General features: G+C 32.5%; 1 protein-coding gene across 1 annotated transcript in view; it reads left to right on the top strand.

The window, feature by feature from the left end:
- Positions 1-22435, top strand: part of HSPA14 (heat shock protein family A (Hsp70) member 14) — a 31259-nt gene extending 8824 nt beyond the window's left edge. The window contains exons 4-14 of the mRNA XM_074268561.1: positions 1461-1509; positions 1647-1752; positions 2260-2350; positions 3579-3683; positions 5193-5354; positions 7128-7283; positions 9034-9136; positions 14258-14473; positions 14587-14760; positions 21100-21170; positions 22256-22435. Coding sequence (XP_074124662.1) covers positions 1461-1509; positions 1647-1752; positions 2260-2350; positions 3579-3683; positions 5193-5354; positions 7128-7283; positions 9034-9136; positions 14258-14473; positions 14587-14760; positions 21100-21170; positions 22256-22334 — 1312 coding nt within the window. The 3' untranslated portion in view covers positions 22335-22435. The remainder of the gene's footprint in view (positions 1-1460; positions 1510-1646; positions 1753-2259; positions 2351-3578; positions 3684-5192; positions 5355-7127; positions 7284-9033; positions 9137-14257; positions 14474-14586; positions 14761-21099; positions 21171-22255) is intronic.
- Positions 22436-23940: the final 1505 nt, after the last annotated feature.

The raw sequence follows: 23940 nt of genomic DNA, 5'->3' as shown, positions 1-23940 counted from the left end.
ACAAAAATTTTAATTCTGGTCACTACATTTTTCAGGATTCAAGACCATATCTTGTCAGGTGGATATTTTGATTACAACTGAGAATATTAACTAATAGCAGAATCATTTCATAGATCTAAGAATGAAGCTTAAATTGTCTTTTATTGATATACTTTAATGGCTAAGGAAATTAGGGGACTTCAGATTATACAATAATTCCTTTTGGCAATACAAATGAATTCAGGACTTAAGAATTCACCAAATCCTACTTTGCTGCCTCTATCTGACATATACTTTCTATGCATAACTTACCATTCAAGATTTATTTCAATCTCTACCTAAATGTTTTGTCCTTTAAGCATCCTAAGTGCCAATTTAGCCTTGCGATTTTAGTTTCAAGTTTGTTTTTTTCATTATTATAGATAGGCATGTTTAATAGAGAAGGATCAGAAAAAAAAGAATAGAGAGAACTTAAGAAAATGAGAATAGAAGAAATTGGAGCAATTAAGTTATGAGATGATTTAGTTAAGTTTGTCCAACGGGGGCTAGATTTCACTGGGTTTTGAAAGTCATTTGTTCTTTGGCAATTGAATCACTTCATGACTAGCTGCTTCAATCAATCCTTTAGACTTTAAAAAATGTAATAACCATAATCACCTCACAGGATGATCTGGGTTGCAAAAATAACTTAGGATATTTCTGCCTGAGTACTAGGATATACCCCATTTCTGTCTTCAAAAGTGGAGAAAGCACTTTCAGATGTTTCACTGGTCTCATTGCTTCCTGATGTTTTCATTGTTTCAAGCTGAAAAGAGGTATTGAGTGCCTCCTACTTAATAGGGCATTTTTTGACTCCTGCCCATCTTTTTTCTGACTTGTGTTTGCTTCTCTCTTTTTTCTCATCATGTATTTGCCTGCATTCTTCGGTCTGCCATCCTGTCACATTTTCTACATAGGTACAGGTATATAGGTTTGTTGCTTCTCTCATAATTTTGGGGTTCTTTTTGCAATGTTCAGATGCTCAAGTGAGCAATTATGGTACATTAAAATAGGTTTGACAGCATGGGCTGCAAACATAGATTCTGTAGTCTTTTTCATCTTGATTTTTTAGTTTTGGGACCATGGGATTGAAAGTAAAAGCTTATGATATTATAGGTTATCAAAGGGAAAAAAATTTATCCCCCTACATAAATTGCACTCCTTATAGCATAGTCAGAACAAGAAATAAATTTTCTGTTGTAACTAAATTATAAAGATTATGTATGCTTTTTTTTTTTTTATCTTGCTATAATAACCATTGTTAAATAGCATGTCTTGTTTAATCCTGCCTAATCTTAATTTCTTATAAAACTTGGAGGATGCTGAATTAGCTTCTTAATTGTCATTATTAAAATTCACTGATAATAGGAATAATCATATATAATTTTTAATTTATTTTTGTAATTTGGACTTTACAGCTTTTTCTTTTCTTATATTCACAGTCCTGATGACCTACGAGTGCAGAAATACATCACAGAAAGTAAATGTCCAGTGAGTATAATCCTGTTATTCTCAGAACACAAGATAATTTTGATTGTTCATCCATCATGTACAACTTTGTTCAGGAAATTGCATTTTTTTTTTTAAAGAAAAATTATTTCATCGTTTAACTTTATTTTTCTTCATAGGTCATTGAAAAAAATGGAAAATTCCAATATGAAATAGATACTGGAGAAGAAACCAAACTTGTTAACCCAGAAGATGTTGTAAAACTGATATTTAGTAAAATGAAAGGTAAATATAATAGAAGTTTCTCAAATATCCTTTTAAGTGGGCTTTAATTGGCAGGCATTTTTGAGCTGTGTGAGATAGTAGCTTAGTTGAAGAAACATAGAACTAAGATTTGGGTAACCCTATTTCTAAATCTAAGCTCTATCACAAAAATAGCTGGGTGGTCTTCAACAAGTTGCTTCACATCCTTAAACCTCTGTGAAAGATCTTTTTTCAGCTTAAATATTATTTGATGGGTTTGGGGAGGTAGAACTGCTTTCCTGGAACTCAAACAATGGTGAAATATTGTATTTACTTGTTGGGACCCAGATCTCTTAAAATAAATTCATTTTTAGAATGGCTAATGCCAAAGGCCCATCATCTGGAAAAGCTGGGGGGAAAATCAGATTATAGGGAGATAAGGTATGAACTGCAAAAAAAGTGATTTGTTAAGGAAGCATTTGACATCACAGCTATCTGGTGCTAGTTCACTTTTAGTATAATATATTTTTTAAATGTGTGTGTGAACAGAAACTGCACAGTCTGCTTTGGGCTCGGATGTCAGTGATGTAGTTATTACTGTCCCGTTTGATTTTGGAGAAAACCAAAAGAATGCGCTTGGGTGAGTAGTATATGAGGTGTTTACTTTTTTGGTTAATTAAAGGAGTTAAAAATTCTTGGGATTACATTTTTTAAATTTTACATAGTTAAAGGTAAAATCAGATTTGAATCTAATGTTAGCAGGATCGTTAGTAATCCTTATTTTCTAATTTTAGTAAAATGTCAAGATAAAATTAAACATGGTTAATTATTTGGTTTGATACCACTTCCCCCCTCCCCACCCCCTCCCCGGCTGGGGTTAAATGACTTGCCCAGGGTCACACAGCTAGGAAGTGTTAAGTGTCTGAGATCAAATTTGAACTCAGGTCCTCCTGAATTCAGGGCTGGTACTCTATCTACTGCGCCACCTAGCTGCCCCGGTACCACTTTTTAAACTACTATCTTATTTTGGTCCTTTATATAGAATTTATTTCATGTTTTAAAAAATTTTATGGAAATATACAGAAAAAAAAAGAGTGCTTTTACATCATCTCTTACCTTGTTGAGTTTTAGATCTATTAAAGAAGGCAACAATTAGTTTTAGGTAAATGTAATCAGAGATTACACATAATTCTGCAGGGATAGAGTTCCACGTTCCAAAACCTCAAAAGACAAATATTTATCAATAATACTCTTTTTTTTTTCCTACTTTCTAAATTATTGACAAGATTTGTATTAAAATTGTTTTAATTCCAATTCAAAGTTAAGAGTTAAGCATTTTGAAAATTCTGTTTTCATTTTCAAGAGAGTAAACTTAATTTCCTGACCATTAAAGTAGATTGTGAAGCAATTCTGAATAGAAAAAAATCTAGTTTCATGTAGCAGCCTGTGTATCTCATGGACTTCCTGCCTTATACACACTTAATAGGATTTTTTTTTTCCAATTACATGTAAATATAGTTTTGAACATTTACTTTTACAAAATTTTTATTTCAATTTTTTTTCCTCCCCTCCTCTGTCTCTGAGACAGAAGCAATCTGACAAAGGTTATATGTGTACAATCATAATAAACGTTTCTACATTAGTTAAACTCATGTATTTTTGTATATTACTGTTAAGACAGGTATATGTTGTTTTAGAGCAGTCTTAAAATGTCAAATAACAATTTACTGCAATTTGCTTTTCATTTTTATGTCCTATTTGTGAAATATTAAGAGATAATCACATAAAGTCTTTAGCATATTTAGAAATATTAATAGTTGAATAATTTCTAAGTGATACTGAATACAATGAAAGCAAATTATTCACAGGGAAGCAGCTGGGGCAGCTGGATTTAATGTTTTGCGGTTAATTCATGAACCATCTGCAGCTCTCCTTGCTTATGGAATTGGACAAGATTCTCCCACAGGGAAAAGGTAAGTTATTAAAGTTATAATTATTCTCTGAGAAAAATGTTTACTTGCATTTGTATCTAAAGTTATTGTCACTTAGATTCAAGGACTTTGTGGTCCTTTTGGTGAGAATTTTTCTAACAAGTAATCCCATAATAAATAGGAGCAGAAGTATAAAATGAGAATTCAGCAATCCTGGCTAATCTTATATTTCCCTTCCTTGGATTTCCCAAGTCTGTATTGTAGGATATTATAGGTATTACCAAGCTTCTACTTGGTGCTGAAACTCTATTTACTCCTAATCAATCTACAGGTCATAGGCACTTTTGAATAAATTTGGCTTGGAGATATAAGAAAAATCAACATCAAATTCTGGGATGTGTTTTAATGGTACAATATTCCAAAGAATCTATGTTTATATTGTTGTTGAGAATAGTTTGGGCCTGACTTAGGCAACTGTAATCATATCTATTCAGATATCTGTCTGAGTTGTCCCAATTCTTTTATCTCATTCATTTCTTATTGTAATATTATAAACTGAATATCAGTGTCAGTAAAATACTTGGAACTAGATTGGCACTAGATTAATATATAATAACATGTTGTGTTATTAATGGCAAATATATATATGGCACTAATTTACTCTGCTCTTTTTTAGTTATTTAGTTTAAAATTGCATTTTTAGTTTAGCCAACAATATGACATTGTTATTGTAGTAGTGGGGTTTTCCATGATACTTTCATTGGTATTAGCCCTGTTATTTTTAACTGTGATGTCATAAAGGAAGATTCTAGTGAAAATTTTTCTTTTCTACTGGAGATGAGATTTCTAATTTTTATTTTACACAAACTTATATTTACTTATATTACATTCTCAATAAATATAAACTATTCAGAATAAGAAAAACAAAGTAGAAAGAACACTGGACACAAAAGGTCTTGTTTTTGCCTCTCTCCATGTATATGATCTTCTGCACATTCATCCAAGAAACATTATTTTATGATAGCAATGATAGTAGTTCTTCCAACTCTAAACTAATGGTTTTTTTGTTTACATGAAAAAGACTGACTGCTTAAATTCCTCACAGTCAGTACTCCTGAATATATTGTTCCTTTAGTGCTCATATAAGCTAGTTGGTTGGCATATATGTCTCCAAAGCTAAAAAGCTTCTTGTTCCTTTGGGTATCTCAGAACATTCCTTGCTAGTTTTTGACTCTGAAAAAGGAGGTGTAAAGCTCTCTGTAGACCAAGTTTAAATATCAATTGACTAGCATCTTGATGTTCCCAAATCTGTTGAGGGAATGTGAAATTCTACTCAGCACTGAAGACTGTCAGATATTTACTGCAGTTATTTGTAGGATAATAATCAAAACTAAGATTGGTAGATTTCAGCTTTTTCATTTGTAAACTATGAATAATATTCTATTTAAATATAAAATTGTTATGAGGGAAACATTTTGAACTTTTTTCTCAATAATATAAAATAGTAATTCTTGATAACTCATGTATCTTTTAAATTTTTTTTTTTTAAAGTAATGTCTTGGTCTATAAACTTGGAGGAACATCCTTATCTATTAGTGTCATAGAAGTAAACAGTGGAATGTACCGTGTTCTTGCAACAAATACTGATGACAGCATAGGTGGTGTATATTTTACAGAAGCCTTGGCCCAGTATTTAGCTTCAGAATTTCAGAGGTAAGTCCTGATTATATGTATTTGTATTCCTTTGTGTCTGAAAGCATTATTTTAGCAATTTTAATTAGTTGATGTAAATTACCATGCTGTAAGGAAGAAAGGATTTTCTTTGCTCTCAGACTCTGGACAAATTCTTGAGTTCTGTACTTTAGTGCTCACTACCGCCAACTAGTGGAAGAACTTAACAGTTATAACTACACACCCTTAGCCCAGAATTTCTATTCTCTTACAAAAAGATAATCATGACATTTTTACTCTTTGAGTTTGCCTTAGGTGCTGTCAAAAATGTATCCTAAACCATCCTTGGGTTTTGGACAGATCTCATTGTAATGGGCAAGGGTAAAAATATTGGAATCTAATAAGACTTGCACTGTGCTAGAACATATGACAGTATTGTTGAAGGTACTTTGTATTTTGAATGTGTTGGGCTATTTTGATTTGATTTCAACAAAACATGGTAAGTGAAAAAATAAATATATAAAAAGCTTGAATGTACAAAAATCTTTCCATAAAGTAGAATTGAAATGAAAAAATGTTGTTTTGTAGTGTTTCTGGTGTCTAGTGTTCTTTTATTTCTCTTCTTGGCTCTTAGTAGGGTCAAAATAGGAAATGGGCCAAGTAATAAAGTAGTTAGCAGAACTTGGAAGGGATAGTAAGAATTGGAAGTGGGATACCAGGACATCATAGAGATCTCAGGTGTATGATGCTATCATTTTCATCTCTCTTTTTTTGTTTTTTTTGTTCCATGATGGTTCATATATCAACAAGTCTTCTTCAAAAAAAAAACCCCTCAACCCTCCAATATACAAAAATAAAAGTGCTACTACCTATTATTTTTTCAACAGAATGGTTAATTATTATCAGTATTCTTGATATTTTTTATATACTTAAGATATTTTAAATGTTGTATGGCAGTAGACTGTATTCTGAAGTCTTTATTTTAATCAAGTGACAAATAAATTTACTGTGGAATTTTGTTCCTATTTAAGCATCATGCAAATCTAAGGAAAAAGTTTTATGTCTCATCTTCATTATTTCATGGTTCTATTATTTTGTTGCTATGTGTTCCCTCCATTGATACAAATTGAAACCACTTTATAGTTTAGTGAGAGTTTTTCCAAAAACTACTGTGCTGCCTTAAGTAGTTGGCTCTTTGCAAATGAACATTGATTACCATTATTGTTCTTTCTGACAAGAGAGGAGATATGTTTGATATAATGTACTACAGCATGACATTTTCTTTTTGACAAGTTATTTTAAAGAGGATATTCTGCAGCTTAATTAATGCTTGACTTGGCTTCTCAGATAATATTACATCAAAAATTATCATATATTTGAGGCTATATTAAAGATTATAAAGGCAAAAGATGTAGGTTTCCAATTTTAATTTAATATCTTTAATCCAGTTGCATAACTTTTTATTTAGTCTCTGTTTATCTGCAAAAATGCTCATATCTATGTGAAAAAAGCCATTATGAGGATGAGGAAAAAAATATCTGTAGCATAATTTGGCTAAGTAGGAAACAGTTCAAGGCACTAAATAAATCGGTTTCTTATTTGAATTAGAGGTTCTTCTTTGGGGATGTTTACAAAATACATTTTCTTTGAAGAACCCAAAGGAATCAAAACCTAAAAAGTGAACAATTCTGATAAGTAATGTAGTAGAACTTTGTATATCCCTAGGATTTATTCTTTTTTTTTTTTTTTTTAATTAATCTGAATCCTGACTGACCCAGTGATTTTTGAGTTTCAGAGATTTTGTTTTGAATTTAGGTCCTTTAAACATGATGTAAAAGGAAATGCCCGAGCCATGATGAAATTAATGAACAGCGCAGATGTTGCAAAACATTCTTTATCAACCTTAGGAAGTGCAAACTGTTTTGTTGACTCACTGTATGATGGTCTAGATTTTGACTGTAATGTGTCCAGGTAAGACTAAATAAAAAGGTAAATTCTATCATGTTGGAGTATCTGACTTTTATGAATTAATTTTTTAAAATTAATTGAGTTAGTAGAGACCATTCCTTTGTTTATTTTTGGGTAATGTTTTTGTTGTACTAAATACTATGCCTTTTTATTCCACAGCTGAAGATAATTTGTGAAAAAGATTCCAGATTTGATCTGTTTTAACTTGAAGAAGTGAGATTCCTAGTTTGAAGTTCGTAAAATCATGTAGAACATATCATTTTATATAACACAATATCTCTTTTAAGTAATTTTGCTCACGTTGACAGAGCCTGCAGTGGTTCTCTGATAATGAATAGTTCCTAAATGCTAGATTGAGAATCCATATTGATACTATTTTATTAGTCATCTGTCTTTGACACTATTGAATTTAACTTCTTGATAGGCATACGGATAGCATAAAGTAGGCATAAAGGTAGTATACATACAATCAAATGATTTTTTTCTCATTTGTGTGAAATTTAGGAAGTGGTTAACAAATGATTGTTCCTTCACTAAGAGAATTCTTTTCCTTGGTCTTCACAGGAAGACTTGGTCCTCTTTTATGTAGCATATAAGCAAAATTGCCTATTCTGACTGAATCTAATAATCCCTTTCAAGTTGTGGATTTGATCATTGAATGACTTGTAAGATGTCACTGAAATTGTCTTAGAGGGTGATAGATCTTAATGTTCTTCTAGGTATTCAAAAGATTATACTACTTTCATTGGTTATAAACTCCTTTGAGTTCTTAATGCTCTTTTTACTATCTTGATATGAAATCTTTAGATTCTTTAATGAATTGTTTGTTGATACATTGACCTATTGGGCTTTTAAGTGTTTTTCTTGTTTAAGATAAAAGATAGGTAGAATAGTTAATTATTAGCAGTATTACTAATATTTTTTATATATTTAAGATATTTTGAATGTTGTATGGCAGGTTTTTTACTTACAATTTTATTTGAATTTGACTTTAAATATCTTCAAATATTTGTAAACTTGAGCTTTAAAAAACAAAAAACAAACAAAAAAAAAAAAAAAACAAACCTGCTTTTGCACTGTTGTTTACCTACTTTAGGCCAAGAACTTGCTTTTACTTAATCAAATACTATATGCCTACCTCTGTGCTGAGAACTGGGAACAAGAAGAACAATTGAAAATAATCCTCATACTTAGGGAGGGAGCTTAAATTCAAATGAAGAAATAAATAAAATAAAAGCATAAATGACTATACATAAGATATATATAGAGAGAGTAGATATGAGGTAATCTTAAAAAGAAAAGTACCAGCATGTGGGGAGACCCACAAAGGTCTTTTTAAAAGCTGAGTCTTAAAGTAAACCAGAGATTCTAAAAGATAAATGCAAAGAGCAAGAACATTTCAGGAATGAAAGAGAGCCTGTGCAAAGAGATTGAAGATGGGAGATTGACTGTTATGCCTAAGGACTAAACATTATGTCCAAGGAACAGTGAGTAGGCTGGTATGGTTGGACTCTAGAATGCCTTGAAGGGAGTGACTGGAAGTTTGAGGTGCTTTTAATGCCAAGCTGCAGAGGAGTTTATATTCCATCTTAGAGGTTAATAAGAGAGTTTGGAATTTATTAAATAGAAGAGTGACATAGTTATTACAATTTTTGCTGTTATAACAACTTAGCTTCCAATAATTATTAATTTAAGTATTACCCTGTCGTGTTTTCTATAACTAAACATTTTCATTTTTCTTCTTTTTTTATAGAGCCAGATTTGAACTTATATGTTCACCACTTTTTAATAAATGTATAGAAGTTATCAGAAAGCTCTTGGAACAAGTTGAATTTACATCAGATGATATTAACAAGGTAATTGCATGTTTCTCTAACTAATGTGTTTCTTATTATGTGGTGTCAGCCTAGGAAGAATAAGGCAGGTTATCCTCGCGATGACAGGTGCAGCTAGGATAGCACCTGGATAAAGCACCAGCCCTGAAGTCAGGAGGACCTGAGTTCAAATGTGGCCTCAGGCACTTAATATTTCCTAGCTATGTGACTGAGCAAGTCACTTACCCTCCCCTTCCCCATTGTCTCAGCAAAAAAAAAAAAAAAAAAAAAAACATACACACACAAAGCAAAAAAAAAAAAAACTTTTGAGTTCTTATGAATTTTTTAAAATTTGTGGATTATATTTGTAATGTACATTTATAAGGCCCTTTATACATAAGTCATTTCAACAAAGAATAAATTCTTTCAATTTACTTAATATTTGAGCAGTTTATGAAATGACTAAGATTTGCTTTAAATAGCATTTGATTGGAGGAAGTTTGCTTTTAAGATCTTTAATGATGATTTCTAAAAATTCTGTTGATTTTAAAAGCTGTTTAATTTGTGACAATGTGAAAATGTGTTTTGAAAATGGTTCTTAAAAGGGGCTTTACAACAAGAGAGAGTTGTATTGCCAATGGAAGATTGTTCATTTTATATTATCTGCTGTTAACAAATTACAAGTTTATACAATACATTCCTATATTCCATTAAATTAAATATTGTTTAATTTAAAACAACAGAATTATTCATATGCTAGTGTTCTATTCTCATCTTAAGCTTAGTGAATAACAATGACTTTCTAAGAGCTTTGTGCAACATAGAATAATATTTCCCAACTATTTGGATTCCTGCCTATTTACACTTGTACAAAGATTTAATTTTTTTCAATAAAAAGTATTGCATTCCACGAAGACTTTTGGGTTATTTTTTAGTCTATTTTCACATAAAATTAAGGCAGTAATTTTTTTTTTTTTTAAATATATATTAGTGAACATATAAGTAGAAAAGAGCACTAGATTTAGGCTCAGAAATTTAGATTTGGACCATTCCATGTTGATTATCTCTAGGGAAGGTCCCTCCTTCTGAATCCAAATAGACTTCTTTTTGACCTTCAATGAACAAATTTATTAAGTGCTTGCCATATGCCTAGTAACTAAGCAGTGGGAGTACAAAGAAACTCCTTCCTCTCAAGGAGCTCAGGGTTAACTCATACAATGTATCTTTAACTAGGGACTAATTTAGCATTTCCCCAAATTTCTATCCTAACATGAAAGAGGCCCAGTCTTTATCGATTAATTCTCTTCTTTGTCCCATTCACTTTTGAGATTAGTGACATAAAAACTCAAAAGAAAACATAATTGTTTCTCATGAAGACTATGTGCACAATTCCTATACTGTATACCTTAGGATGGGTCTTTTGTAACAAACCCCAAAAGGTTCAAAGATACTATGTTACCAGAGTGTTTTTTATAACACAGACCCTGTATTTTGTGGACAAGTTCAAGGCCTTTACTAAGTTCTATCTAGAAAAAGGAACTTTTTAGTTTCGTGGAGTTTTATGAAAGAAGCATCCAAATATGAAAAATTTTAGTGCCAACTAGTAGATATTTTGTTATTCCTTTTAAATGTCCCTAGAAAAAGAGGACTGTCATGGTCCCAAGAATTAAGTAATCAACTAACCTAAAAGTGGGAATATAGGTCATGTTGTACTCTCCCCCCAACGGGTAACAGACCACAGTACTTCATTCCAAAGCACAACCATACCACTCTTCATCTGTTATTACAAAATATTTTTCCACTCTATTCCCTCAAACTGTGACTTTCCATTGCCCTGCAGCCTCCCAACCTCTTCCCTTCTCCAGCCAGTATCCACCCCCATGATGGCAGTTGAGCATTTGTATAAGAAATATTGTAGACAAGTCACTCTTCCTCTACTCCCAAATGTCTTCTTGCCCAGTTCCTTAGATAACCTGGTAAGAGCTCCAAATCCCCTCCCTTGTTTGGTTTTTTGTTTTTGTAAACTAAAGTTAGTTTGTTTTGAGGGACAGAGTTAAGCAAGCACAGAGTGAGTTGTGGTTTATACTATAGAACCGATTGTTGTCCTTTCCAACAAACTCACTCCTCCTGAACTTAGCTAATGTTTTTTTTTGAGTATACAATCATTTTTTTGACCTTGATGTCATTCTTGATTTTTTTATCTTCATGCCATTTGTTCAAATAGTATACTCATACAACCATACTCTCTCATCATCTTTCACTTAGACTACTACAATAATTTCCTAATTGGTCCTTCCCTCTCCAATCCAGCCTTTTATGTAGGTGATCAAAATTATTTTCTTAAGGTACTTGTCACTCAGTAAATTTCAGTGGTTTCCTATTGACTTTGGGAATATATGTGATTTAACTCATCTTTTAAAATGTTTACATATGCTTTATAATTATATACTTTATTGAAGTCATTTTATAACTGCAAGTTATTTAAATAAGTAAATAAATATACATGTAGTAATTTTTTTTAATTTTTTTTTTTTTACTACTAAAGTACAAGATCAAAAAACTTTGAAAACTGTTGCCTTACTAGATGATATTGAAAGCCATTTTATGTCATATAGTGGATGTACCTCAGCATCCCCTGGGTTCCTCAAGAATTTAAAGCCCCTGAATCTTTAGGGGTTTTAAATCACTGAAAAATTTATAACTTAGTGCTATATGTTAAGATAAATACTTACTCATGTCATAAGTAACTGCAGGATCTGTTATTTCTAAGTATAATATAAAAGTAGATAGTAAAGTAATGATGAAATTTATATCACAGTAAACATATTAAAGTACTTCTGCCAAGTACAAATCAAAAAAAAAAAAAAAAAAAGTAAATCAGAATTTATTTTCCCATAACCCAAAAGTAAAATTCATTCCATAATTTCTACACCAGTAAATTACTAATAATTTTGAAACTTTGTGATTTCTTTTGGTTCTTCATCCACCAGAAAGCACTTCAATGATTTGAAACATTCTTTCAATAGTTACTGATAGTTTGCTATTCATTTTTTGAAAACCATTCGTTTATATCCTTTAAGTCATATCTATTGGTAGTCTTTTTATCTTGCGCACTTGATATAGAGGATTTAACAAATTTTTTTATTTTCCAAATATATGTAAAGACAGTTTTCAACATTCATTTTTGTAAAACTGTGTCCCAAATTTTTCTCCATGATTACCATATTTCTTCCTTCCCCAAGACAGCAAGCAATGGGATAGAGGTTAAATACGTACAGTTTTTTAAAACATTTTCATATTTGTCATGTTGTGCAATAAAAAAGGAAAAAAAACCACAAGAAAAAAAATGAAGCAAACAAAAAAAAAAGTGGAAATACTATTCTTTGATATACATTCAGTTTCCATAGTTTTCTCTCTAGAAACAGCCAAGTCTATCACAGCTGATCATTATAGAATTTTGAATTTTGTGTACAATGTTCTCTTGGTTCTGCTCACTTACTCAGTATCAGTTCATGTAAATCTTTCCAGGCTTTTCTGAAATCAGCTTACTCATCATTTATTAGAGAATAATATCCCATTTCATCCATATACCATAACTTATTCAGCCATTCTCCAACTAATAGGCATCCACTCAGTTTCCAGCTTCTTGCTGTTATAAAAAAGGGCTGCCACAAACATTTTTGCACATGTGGGTCCTTTTCCCTTTTTTATGATCTTCTTGGAATGCAGTCCCACTATTCTGTATAGATCAAAGGGTAGATGTATTTTATTTTTGTAGAAACTTTTTAGCTTCGTGTAATTTAAAGCATATTTTATTTTTTTGCAAATGCAATGCTCTAGTTCAATTAACCTGTAGCTATGAAAGGTTTATGATCTGCTTCACTTCTAATTTTTTGTAATGATTTTTAACATTCAAGTCACACACCACTTTCTTCTAAACTAGTTATGCTCCTTCATTAGCGATTTTATTTCACTTTTTAAATTTTCATATATTCTAAGTATTCTTTTTCCTTTAGCAATGCAGAGTTGTGACTTGCTAAGTCACATAGCTAATGTGTCAAGTGTCTAAATCTGGATTTGAACTCGAGTCCTTCTACTTCAGAGCCAGTGTTCTATCCACTATATAACCTATAGATTTTTCATAATTTCAGATACTAATATTAGTACTTTCTTTGACTTACTTATCTTTTCATCTTTAGTTCCTGAGCCAAAGTTTTGTGCCAGAACCATGTTCCACCCCATTACCCTTTTGTGCTGACATTCATCTCCTATAGTTAGGCTTTCCTTGGATCTTTTGAGGTTCAAGGTGTTTAGATCTTCAGGTTCTCTTTGGAATTTCAAGTACAGGTCCTAGGCTTTCGGGCCCGTGGCTTGAGATATTCTGGTCAGGTTGTCATACAACATGCTGATTGTTGCCACTGCTCCTTAGCACCTGAGTTTTCCTGAAGACTCTGGGTATTTCTTATAAGAATCTTTCACTCTTGCTGTCTCCAGAAACAGAGCTTTTCAGGCTATATATTCAACTTCCACTGATCCCTCTAGAAGTCTCTATTTTCTGTTGTCTTCAAACTTCTTTGTGATGCTTTGTGCAGTTCTGGAGAAGTCATTTACAGTACATTCTCATTAGATTTGGTTTGGTGTGAACTTAGGGTTTTCTGGTATGTGGAAGCTGGTTGGCTATTTCCTGAGAACTCTTTGGCTAAAAGTTGTTGTAGGTGATCCTGATAACTTCTTTGTCTAGAAAAGTCATTACCACATAATTTCCATAATAAGATTGTCTGAGCTTTGTTTGGTTGGTCTTCAGACAACATTACCAGCTTTCAGCAGACTCATACTTGAAATTTAATGATATATATTAGTTTATTATGTTAATATTTTATTATTATTAAAATCAAGTTAATATAATAATATTCAACAGAATAGTATAAGGAACATAAGAAATTAAATATTTTTAAACTCAATAACTACAAAATATTGCCCAATATATCATTTCATGTAAAATGAAATGCTGTATTATTTTCTAATAACATTTCACAGAAATAGCTGATTAAAATCAAGGATGCTTCTAATAAGGAACTTTTAATACTTCATTACAAGATTAATATTGTTTAATTCTGAAAAACACATTATTCAGACAGTAAGAATGTATGCTTTTTTTCCCAGGTTGTACTTTGTGGAGGATCAGCTCGAATCCCAAAGCTACAACAGCTGATTAAAGATCTTTTTCCAGCTGTTGAGCTTCTGAATTCAATTCCTCCGGATGAAGTTATTCCTATTGGTGCAGCTACAGAAGCTGGAATTCTTGTTGGCAAAGAAAATATTTTATTAGAAGAAGAACCTCTTGCTATTGAATGTTCTGCAAAAGATATTTTAGTGAAGGTATGTCCAACTTTTATAAGTTTTGTAATAAACTCAGTAAGTTTTGTTATAACATCCTTACAAAATTTATTGTGTTAAAATTATTAGTAGTCATGTGGTTTTTGCTTATTTAGGGAGTGGATGAATCAGGAGCCAATAGATTCACCATACTGTTCCCATCAGGGACTCCTTTGCCAGCTCGAAGACAACACACATTACAAGCCCCAGGAAGTATATCCTCAGTATGTCTTGAACTCTATGAGTCAATAGGAAAACATTCTGCAAAAGATGAAAATAAATTTGCACAGGTGAGAATCCTGAGTTTACATGTTAACAACTAATTTTTCTCTTTTACTTCTAGAGAATTATCTGTCCAAAGTCACATCTATAACTTCATGTAGAGTAGCTAAAAATGCAAATTTGGACTATATTATTCATGGGCTACATGATCAAAAATAAGAAAAAACAGTAATGGTTGGGTGGCTAGTAATTCAGAGAAGGAAATAAGTAGGAAGAGAATTGGGCCAATATTAATGACCTTAGATGTATACTCTTAAATCACAATTGGTAATTTTAAAATGTGAACCCCAAATTTTATTTTTTTTATTACAAGGAAGCAAATGCAAGCATAATATTTATCACTTAGAGTTTAGTGAATGGGATTTATACTGCAACCCAAGCTTAAACATTATTGAGAGTAGAAATGCACTTCTGTCTCAATGCCCCTGAATTTGAATTAAGGAAGCACAGAGGAACAGTGTGATGTAGTAAATTTCAAAGCCAGAAAAACATGGATATAAGGTCTATCTGATCTAAACAGGCTGTATAGCCGTGGGCAAAGCACTTAACCTCTGAGTATTTTGAGTATACCTTTTGATTACAATCTGCTTGGTAGAAGGAGTTCCTCATCTGTGAGTTGCCTATAACAATGAAATCATAGCTTGGAATTGGAATTCAGTGTAGAACATATGAGTGAGAATAGTAAGATAAAAGCATTATCATTGTGATAGCATGCTAAAAGTAAATTTGCCAGATGGAAATTAAAGACGAAGCTTTACTAACACAGACTGGTACAAGATAGGGAGTGCTTCCTATTCATATATCATCCGAAACTCTCATTCTGCTAAAATGCTAAAAGCATAGGATAAATTCTTGGTTTACCATATCAATAATGTCCTCTTTCAAAAAGTAAAGAAAGCAGCATGAGGGAGGGACTGATATTCTGATTTTATTTATGACCAAAAAGGACCTCGTTGAAGAAGTTGGAATAATGAGAACCTCAGGAGAATGTGACCATGTTATCTTCAATTTGAAGTAGCCAAAGAAGAAAACAGTCCATAATCAAAACATGTAACCCTAATTTTTATAGAATCATAAACTTTGAACCAGATAGGGAACTTAAAGGTCCAGCCCCACATTCTATACATAAGGAAATCAAAACCTGTTGAAGTTAAATTTCTTATCCAAGGTCACACATATCAAGTGACAAAACCATACCTTGAACCCAGGTGTCTGATTATAAGTCCAATATTTTTACATTACACCATGCTAACAGACTTCAAAAAGTTAAGAAAATGAATAGATGTAATCTTGTAGACAGGCATTCTAAAAGGGAAAATGGCTCAAGAGGAAGGAGATATGGGGTTCTGACAACACAAATGCATATATTCCTAAAGAGGAAAAAATCAGGAAAGATGTGTAAAGCAACTGCTGTGGTTTCATAGGAACCTCTTTGATAAGCCTTGTAAAAAAAGGTCTTATACACAAATAAGAATGAAGGATGCATTAATGCAATATATAGTGGCACAAAATACTAAGATTACTTTCAGGAAAGCCAAAGCAAAAAATGAACTGAAATATACCCAAAAATATTATGAATACTATAAAGGGCTTTCTTTTAAGTTACATACAGGGCAAAAAGTAGATTTAAAGAAGAGCTAGATCCACTGTTAGTGACCAGTGACAGATGATGTAATGTTAATAGATATTAAAGCACAAGATCTTATATTTTCCCAAAAAATCCAATTTATAAAAACCTTTTCAGAAAAACTTATCTACACATGTAAAAGAGCATGACACAAACATGGGTTTGACATGACAAAAAGAAAGTTTGGGGTTTTTTGTTTTGTTTTGTTTTTTTTTTTTAAGGAAAGCACTGTCTGAAAATTTTAATTAAAAATATGCCATTAAGATGGAAAAAGGAAAAATGTATTTGATTACATCATCTAAACCCTTCCTCCATTTTTTTTTTTTTTTTCAGTAACAATAGATTGATATAGTCTGATTTATATTCATCACAGGAAAATTGCAGCAGGGAAATTAGATATAGAGAAAAGCTAAACAAATGACCCACTATATCCAACATGTTCAAAACAAGACAATTTTGGTCTCAGAAAAATTTGTTCTATCTAACCAGTATTATCTTTGTACAAAATATTTATTAGGGGCAGCTAGGTGGCGCAGTAGATAAAGCACCAGCCTTGAATTCAGGAGGACCCAGGTTCAAATTTGGTCTCAGACACTTAACACTTCCTAGCTGTGTGACCCTGGGCAGGTCACTTAACCCCAGCCTCAGGGGGAAAAAAAATATTAGCGTTGATGTTTTTAAAGATGAAAAATAGCACTGTTCCTGGCTTTAGGAAGTCCATGTTGTAATAAGGGAAGGGAGAGATATACAGGAAAACTCAAGTAGACAAATAAGTATGATAAAGAACAGAAAGTGATCAGGGTGAGGGGTTCCCATATGTAGTACCCTGAGAAATTTGAGAAGGGAGAGATCACTTTTTCATCTGGCATAAAATCTTCCAATTGAGTACTGCAGATTAACTAGAACAAGTTTAACTTATACAATAAACCTTTCAATATTTTACATCTTTTTTAAAAAATGCAGTATATCCTTTTGCTGCAGTGCCTTTTAAAAAATGATCTGGTATTGAATTCATAATATTTTGATCTTCAATTGGTCATCATGAAATCATATTTTTGTTACGCTAGATAATAAACATACCTTGGATAGTCTAATTTTCTAAATTTAGCCTTGGTAAGTTTTTTTTAAATTAGTGTTTTAAAGTATATCAATAAATTTGCCAGAGGTTATCATTTCATTTCCTCAGTGGGAACAAGACTTTCAGGACCACTGGGATTTGAAAAGAAAAAAAAAAGCTTCAGACTACAAATGTTTTATAATTTAGTGAAGAAGTGGAGCCAAGATGGTGGAGTAATATAAAGAAGTATGACAAGTTCCTGCCTTTCCCTTCTAAAATTCCACTAAATATCTATAAAACTTACCAGACCAAATCCCTGATGGGGTAAATCCAAGGAAAATTCACAGTGGGTCATCTATTTAGACCAGGTCAGCATTTTGAAGCAGATTTTTGTGGATCCTGGGGGAAGGATTTGGCCGGCATGGGGGCATTTCAACTCCCATAGAGCAGCTGGGCTAAAGGTTTCATTTTTCCTTCTGTATAAAAGGTGAGCCTGATGTCCTCTGAGGTCCACTCCAGCTCAAAGTTTGTGATTCCATAAAATCCAAAGTTACATGTGTGACTATGAAGATGTTCCCCTCTTTGGCCATTTCAAAAGGAGATCCTAAGACCATACTTTCATATAGAATGTGGGAAAGGTGCTAACTGCCATTTTTGTGGCCCATTACCAAGTTCTGGGTCATAGATCCAGGAAGGCTGAGGAAACTTAATGAATTTTCATGATCAGGAGTGGTGGCATGCAGCTCAAAAGCTAGCAAGCAGAATTTTGGCTATAACCCATACTGAATCCGCCAGAGAAATCCTGAAATCAAAGAGTGGAGCTGTAGGAGGTTAGTAAAGAGAAGGTGTACATCTGTCACACTACCAGCAAAGCCTTGTCAGCTGGATTTTAGTGACTGAATCTAGCAGCAGTTTCCTGTTGCTCAGAACTAGATAAAGGTTAGGAACCTGCACAGTTTAGACCAGGAGACCAATCTGAATTTGAATCTTGATCAGACTACTCTGGGAACATTGAAAGGCTTCAGGTCTTGAACCTGAGTTGTTGTCTTTCAGATCTTAAAATAACAACCTTTGGAATTCAAGGAAGAACCCAGATTTTCTTTCCATAAGTATATTCAGCCCAGTGTTGATATCCAAGTCCAAAGTCAAAAAATAGGCTGAAAGAATGAGCAAACAAAAAAAATCCCAAATATTTTGGTGCCAGTTCTGCTTGAGAGACAAAGTTTCCCCACATTCTACATGAAGGTATGGTCTTGGGATCTTCTTTCAAAATAGCCAAACTTCCCCTGAAGGGAAATTTTTTTTAACTCCAAAATATCTATAAGCAAAGCTTCAGTGGGGAAAAAAAAAACCAGCTTGAGCATAAATTCAACTAGAATTCCTGGGAGAGAAGAAGTAAGAGTTTTTTAAAAATTTAAAACTGTTTTTGTCAGTATAGAATACTTTAGGAAAAAATTGGACTTGAGGAATGAAATAATAAAAATTGAAAAGGGAATAGTTTGATACAAGAGGTATAAAACCTTGCCCAAATGACAACTCCCTTAAAATTTGAATGTACCAAATAGAAGCCAGTGACACAATAAGACAATAAGATAGTTTAAAACACAGCCAAAAGATTTGGGGAGGAGGGTAGAAACAGAAGATGTAAAATATAGCCAAAAAAAACCAAAACACTAAGTCGAAAAAAGATAAAGTTAATCGTTGCACTACCTTTCTTCTGTGAACAAAAAAAAAAAAAAAGAACCTGGATATCTTTCAAGAAATCTTAAAAGAAAATAGAAGATAAAGTAGAAATACAAAGCATATCCCCCAAAAAATAAATAAAAAACCATGGCTAGTAGCTAGAAAGAATTCAAGAACCAAGGAATCACAATCCGATCTGCTCTGAAGGAGCAGAAAACTTGGAATACAGTATTACAAAAGGTAAAAGATAAAGGCTTACAGCCAAGAATAACTTAATCAACAAAACTTAATATAATGCTAGGGGTTAGGGGAGAGAGGAGAACAGAATTGACTTTTAATGAAATAGAGTTCAAAATATTTCCTAATAAAAGATCAGAGCTTTGTAAGAGCTTTGAGGTTAAAAACACAGGAATTAAGAGAAACATAAAAAGAAAAACAAATGAAGAATGAACCCCAAGGCTTTGCTTATATTTTGTAGTCAAAGAAACCTCCCCCTCAGGGAAAGTTTGGCTATTTCAAAAGATCTCAAGATCATACCTTCATGTAGAGCAGTGGTCCTCAAACTTTTTAAATAGGGGACCAGTTCACTGTCCCTCAGACTTTTGGAGGGCCGGACTACAGTAAAAACAAAAACTCACACTCTGTCTCCATCCCTCAGCCCATTTGCCATAACCCAGTGGGCCACATCTGGCCCACGGGCCATAGTTTGAGAACCCCTGATGTAGAGTGTGGGGAAATATGTAATATAATATGTATTCCCCTCTGAATCCTGTCATCATTATGAGTCCATAGAGGGAGTATAATTAGACAAGGTCTGGGAATGGTTAAATAAGTTATATGTGATAATTGTGCTGTTAAGAAATAATGAAGCAGATAGTTCCAGGGAAACTTGGTAAGATTTATATGAATTGTTCCAGATTGAAGTAAACAGAACTAGTATCAGTATAATGACCAACTATGATTCCAGAGGATTAATGATGAATCCTAACAAATGCTCTCTTGATAAGAGAGATGGACTCAGTTCAGAATGCCAATATGCATATTTTGCTAGACTATATATGTGTTTTATTTTCTTTAGTCCTTAATTGGGGAGGAAGTAGGGGGGCAGAAGATTGTGGGGTAGGAAAGTAAGAAGATGGTTTTTCCCTGTTTAAAAAAAATTATTTTAATGAGTTTTATCAATAAAAATGTTTTTTCCATTTAATACTAGTTTTTGTATTGGCTTGCGTATATGTACTTTTTCTTTATAACAGTTGGCAGCTTTTTTTCTCCTGGTTTTCTTACTCTTCTAACTTTGAAGAAATCTATTACTGTTCTTTGAAAGAATCAGAATTCCTTTAGCTACTAGTTTCCTCTGAAGACCTTGGCTTGTTTTCTAAGTAGGGTAATTTTGCAGCAGTCATTTCACTTCTTAGCATGTTTTTCATTTTCCCTTGTGATTTGGTGGAATTCATCCTGTTTCATTGTGGTTTTGGATAATCCTTTAAAAGTATGAATTTAGGGGCAACTAGGTGATACAGTGAATAGAGCACCAGCCCTAAAGTCAGGAGGACCTGAGTTCAAGTCTGGTCTCAGATATTTAACACTTCCTAGCTGTGTGACTCTGGGCAAGTCACTTAACCCCAATTGCCTCAGCAAAAAAAAAAAAAAAAAAATCTATATGAGTAGCCACTGCAGTGTCTCTGTCATTGGAAAATCTCTTTAAAAAAAAAAAAAAAACTACCAAGTTTATTTATTTTCTTGGAGTAATCTCCATCTTTAAAAACACAATCAAAACAAGCAATGAAGCATGTGTGTGATAAGGAAATCTAGCATTCAATCTACAAAGAATTAACCAAAGGTGAAAAAACAGCTCAATCTGGTTTCATCTGGTCATGGTCTGACATTTTCTAATTTCTGTAATAAATAACTTTGATCAGTTTATAAGTTAAGATGATACTTTGATTTAGCTCTTTTAAACATTCTTTCTCTCATAAACAGATTATACTACAGGATTTAGATAAAAAAGAAAATGGACTCCATGATATACTAGCTGTTCTCACCATGAAAAGGTACAAAAATGTGTTTACTAATGTTTTAAAAAAAAAAACTTTAAATTTTGAGAATTTCTGTATTTCATGCCTCAGTTGGTTAGTTTATTTTGTGAAAACTAGGCAAAACCTATTCAGTACTGAAAATCAACATAGCTAGGTGGCACGATGGATAGAGAACCAGCTCTGAAGTCAAAGAAAATCTGTTGCTTTTTTTGAGCGGTAGTCGTTATAATACCTTAAGCTTTATTTTATTGCATAAATTATGTTTCTTTCCAGTAAATTACAATATATCTTAATTTGAAAAAACCTAACTTTACATTCAGTTGTACTTTACATTTTACTTTTAATCAAAAAAAGTGATCATATCTGTTTTCAGAGACCTCATTTAAACAATATACAGTGCTATTTCCTTGGAAAATATGATACAATTTCCACTGCTTACTTGTTCAAAAATAAGGTCAATTCTTTTTGGTAGTTGTGGAATGTCTCCAGGCCCATCTTAGTTCCTCAAAATATAAAAATCTTATATTATCCCAGGTTTTCACACAATAACTCTTTATACTATGTAGAGAGGCAATTACCAAAATATACCTGACAACAGTAGCAAGCAGCTGTATTTTTCTCACTTGGTAAAGCTAGTGCCATAATGAATTTAAAGTATGTGGGTTTTCTAAAGAAATGTTCCTAACAAAAATGTACAATCTGATTTGTCATGAGTGAATTTTTTACATTTAATCACGTAATACAAAGGACTCTTCCCCTCCTCCCACCCATCTAGTTTCATTGTACCTCATTGATTAAACTGAGATATTCTGGCTCATCTTAATTTCACACAAGTTAAACTTAATTTGATATCATAAGTGGCTGTTTTAGCCAAGTAGTTACTGCTTTAAGGGAGGAAAAAAAAAAAGTTCCACAAATGTGGAACATTAGATAATCTGTTTAAAGTCTGGGAAATGAAATGTATTTATTCCAAATGTAAGTCTGCTTCCCTAAAACTAAGTTTGCTATAATTTTTTTTTTAAACAGTGCCCCCTAAAGTACTTCAAGAATTTCTATGACTTTTTTATAACAAGTCTGCACTTTTTTTTTTTTTTTTGTAGGGATGGATCTTTACATGTGACGTGCACAGATCAGGATACTGGAAAATGTGAAGCAATTACTGTTGAAGTGGCATCATAGTACTTTTGAGAAAGCATTTTTTTCATTACTGGAATATCTTATGTCATTTTGTTTTTGTTTGTTCAGAAACAACCTTTATATTAAAACATTTTTTTAATGAACTACATAATCTGTTTTTATTAAATTAAATATTTTAAAGTGACTTTTTAAAATATTTAATTAACTAGACAAAATTGTAATGTAACTTTTTTAAAGAGTAAAACTATTCTGAGTGGGTAAGAAATTAGTTTTTAACCTCTCCCCTTTTAAAATTGTTTTTAGAGAAATGTTTGGCTTATACAAGTTGTTACACTGAATTGTGTTCCATCAACCAGGGAGAATTCAGTGACCTGTGTTAGGTTCATTAGACAATTAATGGGAAATTTTATTATTTGTCCAAACTTATAGTAGGATTCATCATTACCATGGAGGGCCAGGACTCAAGAGATAATCTAAACATTATCTATCTACTATTCCCCACAAGGAAAATCTAAGCTTTATCTACCAATAGCACCACCTTCTATTTAGATTTTCATCCAACATTATGTATTTGCTTTTTATTACTGAATTTTATGTAAATATCTCAAAATATCCATTTTGCTTCCAAAAATGATGTCCCTTCCAGCTCTAAATCTAGATTGTGATTCATGCATAATAGCCAAATGTAAAAAGGCTTAAGTAATTTACTAGTGGAGAGTCTGCAGCCCTGGTATTGTATTTTCAGAAATGCACCAAAATTATGAAAGCAGAAAACAAGTATAAATCAAAAAGCTTATTTGAGCAAATACTCATCAACTAACACAATTTAATTTTATAGAGTGATTCTGGGGGCTTCTTGAGAGGTATAAAGTTTGTTGTGTTTTGTTTTGTTTTTTTTGGTGAATAGAACATTGGAAATCCTCATAACTTTCTGTGGAAATGCACAGAATCAAATTAGAAATGAATGCAAGTCATTTATCTTTTCAATACAGTCAGCAGTATAATCTTTTGAGTTTTAGGGAAGGATGGACCACTGTCCATCATTTTCAGTAGCCTCATATTAAAAGATGACATTATGCTAATTCTATCAAGCCTTCAAATGCTACTATTTTTCCAGAAGCAAATAAGGAAAATATAGACTGAATTGCTTATGAGTAATTTCACAGAATTTTGTTGCTCCTTGACAGTCTCCTTGCCTCAAGTTTCCCCCAACTCCAATCTATCCTTCATTCATCTGCCAGTGATTTTTCTATACTATATGCCTGCCCATGTATTCTGCCCTCCACTGAATGAATTCCAATAGCTTCTAGGATCAAATATAAAGTCTTCTGTTTGACATTTAAAGCTCTTCGTAACAGGCATCCTTCCTGCCTTTCCAGCCTTTTTATACCTTACTCTCACCAAATTCTACAATCTACTATGCTGACTTGTTTTTATCTCCTCAAACATGACAATCTCCTGTCTGCATTTTTTCCATTGGCTGTCTTCCCCTTCAGCTTCTTAGTTTCCTTATTTCCAGACTCAGCTCTGAAAGCCTCTCCCCATTCCCATAACTACTATTGCCTTTTTAGATTAACTTCACCCATGGTATTCTCTATCTTGTATTCTAATAATTTATATTATCTACCTTTAAAACATAAGCACCCTT

This window comes from Sminthopsis crassicaudata, chromosome 5 (assembly GCF_048593235.1).
Source record: "Sminthopsis crassicaudata isolate SCR6 chromosome 5, ASM4859323v1, whole genome shotgun sequence".
NCBI classification, from domain to species: Eukaryota; Metazoa; Chordata; class Mammalia; order Dasyuromorphia; family Dasyuridae; genus Sminthopsis; species Sminthopsis crassicaudata.
The sequence above is the reverse complement of the archived record's forward strand: the minus strand, read 5'-3'. Positions and strand labels throughout refer to the sequence as shown.